The sequence below is a fragment of the Poecilia latipinna genome, unplaced genomic scaffold (assembly GCF_001443285.1).
Source record: "Poecilia latipinna isolate Pla-1442-1.1 unplaced genomic scaffold, P_latipinna-1.0 Scaffold71, whole genome shotgun sequence".
Lineage (NCBI taxonomy): Eukaryota > Metazoa > Chordata > Actinopteri > Cyprinodontiformes > Poeciliidae > Poecilia > Poecilia latipinna.
This window is the reverse complement of record NW_015112687.1, coordinates 98,798-107,170: the sequence shown is the minus strand read 5'-3', so window position 1 is coordinate 107,170 and position 8,373 is coordinate 98,798. Positions and strand designations below refer to the sequence as shown.

General features: G+C 37.5%; 1 protein-coding gene across 1 annotated transcript in view; it reads left to right on the top strand.

The window, feature by feature from the left end:
* vipr1b (vasoactive intestinal peptide receptor 1b) overlaps window positions 1–8,373 on the top strand; it is a 52,316-nt gene that overhangs the window by 35,841 nt on the left and 8,102 nt on the right. The window contains exons 4-10 of the mRNA XM_015015251.1: window positions 847–947; window positions 2,808–2,905; window positions 5,590–5,722; window positions 6,631–6,784; window positions 6,921–6,981; window positions 7,063–7,135; window positions 8,166–8,257. Of these exons, the coding sequence (XP_014870737.1) occupies window positions 847–947; window positions 2,808–2,905; window positions 5,590–5,722; window positions 6,631–6,784; window positions 6,921–6,981; window positions 7,063–7,135; window positions 8,166–8,257 (712 nt within the window). The remainder of the gene's footprint in view (window positions 1–846; window positions 948–2,807; window positions 2,906–5,589; window positions 5,723–6,630; window positions 6,785–6,920; window positions 6,982–7,062; window positions 7,136–8,165; window positions 8,258–8,373) is intronic.

The following is an 8,373-nucleotide window of genomic DNA, read 5'->3' as shown; positions in this document are numbered from 1 at the left end:
TAGCACATTTCAGCAGCAAGGCATTTCAAAGTGCTTTACATAATTAAAATAAAAACAGAAAGAGATTTACAAAACATTAAAACGTAAACAGTGAGAAAGAAATAAAAAGCTGTACTTTAGTCAAAACGCCGTTTGACAAGGACTCTAACCTTTCAGACTTTAGTCAATGCAGTAACGTTTGGGGACGCAGTAACGCATCCCCAAACCATTATACTTCCACCTCTATGCTTCATTGTTGGGATGAGGTTCTTTTCCTGTAATTTTTACCAAACATCTCGTAAGTTCCAGTCTCAAAATATTCAAAATTTAGATTGATTTGTCCAAAGAAAAGTATTCCAGAGAAACTGCCTGCTGTCTATGTTCTGTCTGGCAAATCTTACTCCGGCCTTTATGCTTTTACTCAGAGAGGAAAAGTTTCCTTCTCTACGTTCAACCTTCAAGCAGTCTCTTTCTGATCTCACTGACATCCACTTTTATCAGTAGCAAGAGCCCGCTGCTGCTAGGGCGAGCTGCTTTGAGTGTCCTCTCCTTGCAGATTACTTGTCATACAGCCTGATTTCACAATTTTGGAGACACCTAAGAAGCCCGTTTCAAACCCATAAACAACATTCTTCCTGAATGCCTCAGTCAGCTCTTTTGATCTCACCATGGTGTTCACTCTCACCCTATTTCCAAGAAACACTGGGATAGTCATACATGTTGTGTCTCTGGTGAGCTCGACTATGTCTTATTGTCCGAGAAGTCAATTTTACACATAGTTAAACTAATTTGGAACGTTTTTTTTGTGTGTAAAAAAATGAAAGAAAAGAAATCCGCTTTCTGCCTATTCTCTTTCTCCCTCTGCAGGCAACCTCTCCAAAACCTGCACAGCGGACGGCTGGACCGAGATGCATCCTATTGACATCGCCGTGAACTGCGGCTACAATCTCAATGGCACCAGCGACGATGTAAGTAAGCCGCCGACATCCATAGGCTGCCCCCGAAGTCCTATGGCGAATGAATGCAACAGTGCAACAGTGCAACAGGTCAAGAGCCAGTGGGCAGGAATAATTCAGCGAGAGCTTCTTTTGTTTGCTCTTTGGGTCAGTGTTGGTAGGTCTATCAGCAAGATGGCTGTATCGATTGTTGGCTCGAGTTTTCAGCTCAGATCTGCTTTTATTTACGTTTGTCACGGTCTCTTGCAGAGGATGATATTTAACCTTAGCACCGTGACGTTACTGCAGACAAATCCCCAGAACTGTGCGGGTTGCTTTTGATTTAAAAATGCTTTAAACAATTCACAAATACGCTGCCTCCATTAAAAATGAACACACCCATAAGTCAACACTGCTGACGGTTTGCTGAAGCATCGCAGTCTTGAAAGCAGGACTCATCAGACATACTTTGACATGACCGGGGTCAGTCGGAAAGTCCCGCTCGTGTTATCGAGCTTTACGAGACGTTATTCGCTGCGCCTGCAGGAGACGGAGAGGATAGGGTGAGGGAATAAATACATTAGACGCTGCCTTCCTTTGGTTTGTTTAACCGGAGAGAGAGCAAAGCTGGTCTGTGTTTATGAAGGTGGGGCAGGGCGAGGAGCGGAGGAGCACTACACGGCAGTAAAAAGCTTTCTTGGTGGGCAGTCTACTTTCTGAGTCACACGGAGCCTCATTAGTATTCCTCATAGGAATTCAGCAAGGTTTGAACGAGTCGGGAGCTCTAAAAGGAATTTGATGTCCGTCTCTCTGCATACTTGATGGCTTTGTGTATCGCAGGATGCAGAGCTTCTGATCTCATTTTTGTCTGAAGTGAAACATACAGGGCGACGGCACAAACACACCGGGGAACAAAGACATTTCTTAGGCCTAAAGTGAACCTTTATAAAATGGTTGGGATTGATTTTTGAGTTGAAAGGAAGATGCAGCGCCGCAGTTTCAGAAAACCAACAATGGTTTTAGCTTATAGTTGATTCATTGAAGACGTCAATAAAAGAAACGTCTGGAATGACATTTCTTTTACTGACGAAGGCAACTACATTATTTCAGAGTTTTATTCTGCATCACAGAGGACAGAGTGTCTCATAAATACATTCATGTGCCTAAAGCTTTTCCATATTTTCAGCATATTTTGATTTAATGGGATGAATGCACACAAAATTGTAAAAAGTGGAAGTAAAACTGTGACATGAATTTGCACTCATGCCCAGTAACTCGTTGAAAACTATCACTTTCCATTCACTCAGAAATCACATGCTGTTTGACGCTAGTCTGTTTCATAAAATGTAATCTAACTCTCATAAAAATGTCGGTGGTTTTGACGAAATTAAAAAAATCTAAAGTGGTTCAAGTATCTTTGGCACTTTAAGAGCAGAAACGAAGGAAGCTTTAGCAGATCAGAAAAACTCTCTCAGCACTTCCAACTTCAGTGAAAGGCCGTATAAAACGGGTCAGGATTGATGACCAGGGTTAATCGTGGAGTAAGATTTCTGTTGCTTTTAGAAAAATTGTGTTTTTCACACATGATAACAGTGTTTTCTGACGTTTTCCTTCCCAGATACCTATTCGTTTTGATCTGCCAATAGAGCAATCTTCTCTCAACCCCCCCAAAAATGTGTCTTTTTGTGAAGTGTGACACCTTCTTGATTGTTGCATTTGAACATAGCAGAGCGGGAACAATCATGCCTCTGGCAGAAAAGCTGTCTGGTACAGTGGGATTTTTCTCCCTCAGATGTAAAATTTAGTTTTACATCTGAAGTTTTTCTTTTTGGCTATGCACAAAATTATGTGTGTAAATAAATTTCCTTCTCCCCCATTTCTTGTCATTTCTAGGGAAAGTTTTTCTGGCAAGTCAAGGTTGGCTACACCATTGGTCACAGTGTTTCGCTTATCTCTCTGATTACAGCTATTGTGGTCCTCTGCATCTTCAGGTAAGTAAATTCATCGCTGACTTCAGCTTCACACAGTTCTCAAATCTACTAGTGTTTTGAGTAAATAATAAAACACTGTTGATAAGTATAGTTTTACATGTGCAATTGCTTAGCGAGATTAAACATCTTGGTGTGTTAGGTCTAAAAAGAGTTTAGTTTAAGTACATCAAAGTCTAAAAAGCCATAAATATGTTTCCAAATTCCAATGTATTAAATTAAAAAAAAATGAATGAGGGTAGCTGCAGAGGACATTATGTTTCAGTTGTGTTTCTGACTGTTTTACACATCACTATTTACAAACCACTGTGAGATTTTTGCACATTTTCAGCCACAAGGCAACTCAAAATGCTCCACATGATTAAAAGGAAAGTGAAACAACAAACAAGCAAAAACCTCTAACCAAAGGGCCAAGCCTTGATTAAAAAAAAAGAAATGCAGCATTTCAGCTGAGTTTTCTGGAAGTTTTTTTTTTTTTTTTTTTCACGATTAGCATTAAAGCTGAATGCTGCTGTTGCTCTATGTTGGGTCCTGGTCCATTCTTGAGGCAGGACAGATTAGCAGCTCATCAGTTTGTGTTTGTGCTTCCCAGACATGTCATAACGGGTTTAAATATATTTGTTCTCACATTTAAAGTCCTGCATTGTTTTATTTTTTACCTTTGTTGTGCCTATTAAGTAACTTCATTTCACTGTTTCTTCACTGTTATTTATACTGTAATGGATTTTGGTCTTTCCGTTGCCATTTCTGTTTATGTCTTCAATATTTGAGTGGAGAATATCTGTAGGCCAGGCTTTCTTTGGTTCTGGATACGGAAATAAAGGTGATGCATCATAGATGACATGGCAAATTATTCATTTCTAGGGTCATATAATGATGGAGCCCTTTTTGATCAGATTTATCATTCACGGATTAATGCATTTTCACACCGGAGCGTAACACTCGTCCTTCTTTTAAACCACAAAGGATGATATGAATGATGCAAACACTTTCCTTATGCTTTGAAATGCCACTCAAACTTGAGGAATCCTTTTTAGGATTATGATGGAAATAAATCCCTAAATATATATTTGATTGTCAGGGAGCGATTGCATTTTCACGCCAAGAAAATGTTTACATTTGAGTAAGATTATTTATTTTGCTTTGTTCAGTTGAAACTTTAGCAGAAGGCTTTTCAAAACAGAGATATATCCTCATATTAGATTCACATGCTGTATATTGTATTCATTTTTCTTAAAAGGGAATTAAATTCCTGTAAATAATTTTCCTGCAAAAATCGCTATTCATCTTGTCTATAAGCCTCAACTTATTATTAGTATTTATTTTATTTATTTATTTATTTTTGCTTCAGAACAACATTTATTATTTCTACATGAAAAAAAAAATGTTTTCGAAAGTGTAGCCCTGATTAGTTTTAGACACCACTTCTCCCATATTTATTTTAGAGAAAATACCTTTTTGTTGCCTCTGGATTTTTGCCTCAAAAATCTGCATTATTTAACTAGTCAGTGAAGAACTGCCAACAGGCGTGGCGCAAGCTGTGAAAGTCTGTCCACTTGAGATTTTTGCTGGCACCGGTTGCATCAAAAATCATGCAACAGGACAAGGTCAGAAATCTAAAATAAAGACGAGGAAAACACAGATTAGAGGCCTGTTGAGAGGGGTTGGGAACTGGAAGCCGATAGTAGAAAGATTTAGTGACGGTCAGTAATAGGTCAAAAGGAGTTATATGTTACCAAAGTGGCATGATGATATAAAATGTTTCACAAAATAAACATTTGACAGCGATCTGAATCGTCACATTTGAATTGAACGCCTTACGCTTACGTCGCTGTTTGGCCAGTTTGAATGTCTCCATCTTGGTCTAAACCAGGGATCAGCAAAGAGCCATGTTTGATTTTGCTCCTACTAAATAAAATTTGTTGCTACATCTACCTGACCTTTGAAAAAAAAAAAAAAAAAAGGAAAATCAGGTCTAATGTGATTTGTTTGTTTTATGGTTAAATCTGTCACAGCTTTATCTTTACTTTTAGGTTACAGAACAAAGGAAAGCATCTTGAAAGGAATTTTTTAAATAGATGAAAAATGATTGGGAAAAAAAGCATAAATTGTGCAGTGTAGGGACAAAATAAGTATCTGAACTAGAAATATAACCTCTGTATCAAAAGTGCCATTCGATTTCAACAACTCTGCAGATATTTCAAGATAACCTGCAATTGCAAATAAATGAACGGAAACAGGTTCACTTGTAAGAAATGAATGTTTATAATTTGGAGCAACTAAATTTAGAAAAAAAAATTTTAATTTTCTGAATAATTGGAAAATATTCAGTCAGTTCTCATCTCTTTCACTAACTGTTTAATCACTCTAGTTATGATAATGTAATCAGGAGCTGAAGAACTATTACACACTGAATAATGGAGAGTTTAAAAAAATGTTTAGTCGATTTGAAATGCACCTCTTTTGTCGGTTTTATTGAAGAACCATATAAAGCGTTCAGGATGTGTGATGTAGATCCAACCACTTAGCGTGTAAATGAAGTGGGAGCTTTAAGTTTGATTTATTTCAGTCAGTGATTCTGCTATTAATGCCACGGGGCTGAGGATAATTAGACTGCGTTAATTAAAAATTCAGCATGTCTCGTTTCCTCGATCTGTATTCTTGTCTCTCTTTTCTGTTTATCCCAGAAAGCTCCACTGCACAAGGAACTACATCCACATGCATTTATTTGTCTCGTTTATCCTGAAGGCCATTGCCGTGTTCGTCAAAGATGTGGTTCTCTACGAGTTTGGAGAGGTCGACAACTGCTCCTTAGGCTCCGTGAGTTTATGTGTTTATCATTTAATTACCTTTACATTTATTTATTTAATTCGGAATTTTAAATTGACACTTTTAACCGCTGAAAACCAGTATGGAGTTCAAACATTGTTTTCTGTAAGAGGTAATGTTTTTATATTGTTTACCATCATGATCAAGTCTCTTCTGGTGTACCACAGAGTTGTGTACTTGGTCCTACACTTTTTATATGGCACAGTTGAAAGTTTTAAATATATGATTAATGGATATATCAAAATTCTAGAATAATTGAATGTGAATTAAGATGGCCGTGTTCATCTTCAAGTACATTGAAAGTATACGTGAAAAGTTTCAATTCCTGTGTGGTATTGAAAGTTTTTAGGTTGACAGGCTGTAGCTGCTGGTCAGAGAGAAAGAGAGAGAGAGGTTCAAAAGGTATAATATAGAGAATATGAGTTTAAGTGCTTGCATTAGTTCCATTATGTTCACCAGCTTAAGCTGATGTCACTCTGCGTAAGTGTAGGCGGTCTGCGTGTTTGCGTATTTACCCATTCATGTATGGTTCAATGTTTTCTGTAAATATCCATTAAATAATTCTATAATGTACATGTTCCAGCAAATTCTTGTCAGATTGTGTCTTAGATCAGTTTGATCATCAGTTTAAAACTTATCCTGCATGTCCAAAAAGAAGATCATGACAAGATAAAAAATGTAAGTGAAGTAAGTGACACATAAGTGAATTCCTACTTCAGTGCTTTTTTTTTTTTTTGGAGTCAAAATATTTCCCAGTTTTTGCAAAGGTGTGGTTGGTGATGATTTCTGTAAAGTAGGGGTTACATCAGATTAAATGCACAAAGCAGTTTTAGAATATATATATATTATTATGACTAATTAATTAATTGGATGATTTTGGGTTTTGTGTGTGCTTCCAGGTTGGCTGCAAAGCCGTCATTGTATTTTTTCAGTACTGTGTGATGGCCAGTTTCTTCTGGCTGCTTGTGGAGGGCCTCTACCTTCACGCATTGCTGGCTGTCTCGTTCTTCTCCGAGAGGAAATACTTCTGGGCTTACATTATGATCGGCTGGGGTGAGAATGCAGTTTTTTTTTTTTAATAATGCTCCTATGGAGTGCTTGCAGAAAAAGGCAGGAGAACTTTTATGAGAATCCAATCCTATTTTTGATTCGGGTTTTATCTAACTGTATTTCTCTGCTGCTTCACCAGGAGGTCCGGCGATTATCATCACAGCCTGGAGCATCGGTAAAGCGTACTTCAATGATGTAGGGTGAGAGAAACAACCAGAAACTGTTAAATCTTGTCTTGCTTTGGTTTTCCATATTTTTAGTACCGTTTCCTGTCTCCCTAGGTGCTGGGACATTATCGAGACCACTGATGTGTTCTGGTGGATTATTAAAACACCCATTTTAGCATCAATCCTGGTAAGTTTTACAATATGTCAATCACTTATGTCAAGTCTGTTCAAACCTTCTCACTTGTTGGTACTGCTTCGAAAGGTGGATGGTCATAACGCGTTTTCTTTTTGGACCTCAGCCGAGAGGAGAGAATAGCTCTCCAGACATTGAGATATGGTTAGTGAAGTTCTGCCTGACGAAAAGTCAGTCATGTTTTGATGGGTTGGAGTATAAAACTGTCTCTGAAAAGACAAAAAACAGTCAAATGTTTGGAAAACTGTGTATTTTTTTGCATGTATTTGATCTTACCACCAGCTACTTTAACACTGATGACACCAGTATTTCTTTACCATTCATATAGATTTTGGTGATTTTCTGACAAACAAACCATACACTCTCCCACAAGATTTTAGGTGGTTTTAACTATCCCAGGATGTTATTTGGAAGGAAGGACTTACAAAGACATAGTCCCGACATATGGAGACGATTGCAAAATGTAGAATGCAACAAGCACCCGGTGGAAATTCCTGCAGCTCCTGAGGTGTTGCTCTATTGGAAACTTGTCTGAGATCATTTTGATCCTTTGTGCACAATACACCTTTGACTGAAGGATGCAAATGTGCAAACAGAGTAAAATGCAACTGGGGAAGCTGAACTTCGTTTTAGATTAATAAGTTTCAACATAATTGTTACATTTATTACATTAAATATGGAAAAAGTTAGAAAATTATTTATCATGATCTCATGTTTTAAGTAACGGAGAGTGTGAGCACGTTTGAGAATTACTGTTATTCCTGGTTTAATAAGTGGCTAATGATAAATGTTTTTCCTAATTTCAAGAAAATATACATTTTGAAATTATGGCAGTAGGTTTTCATCATTCACAGATGCCTTCTGATGCTACTGTTGTTTTCTTTCATATGAGGAGGCTCAGCTGTCTTCTCACATTTCGTCTCTCTCATTAAGTGTCACCTGAAAATGCATGTAATGCCAGTTCAGAGTTCATCTCAAATTACATTTGGAATATTAAGACCTCTCTTCTGAAAACTCTCCACAGGTGAATTTTGTTCTCTTCATCTGCATCATTCGAATACTTCGCCAGAAGATAAACTGCCCAGATATTGGAAGAAATGAGTCCAACCAGTACTTGTGAGTATATGAAGCATTATTTTTTTTGACCCTGTGCTTTTTAATAGCTAATATAAAGTGACTGTGTTTACGATTCTCAGAAAATAAATCATCTTTTCAGGATTCTTTATTTATTA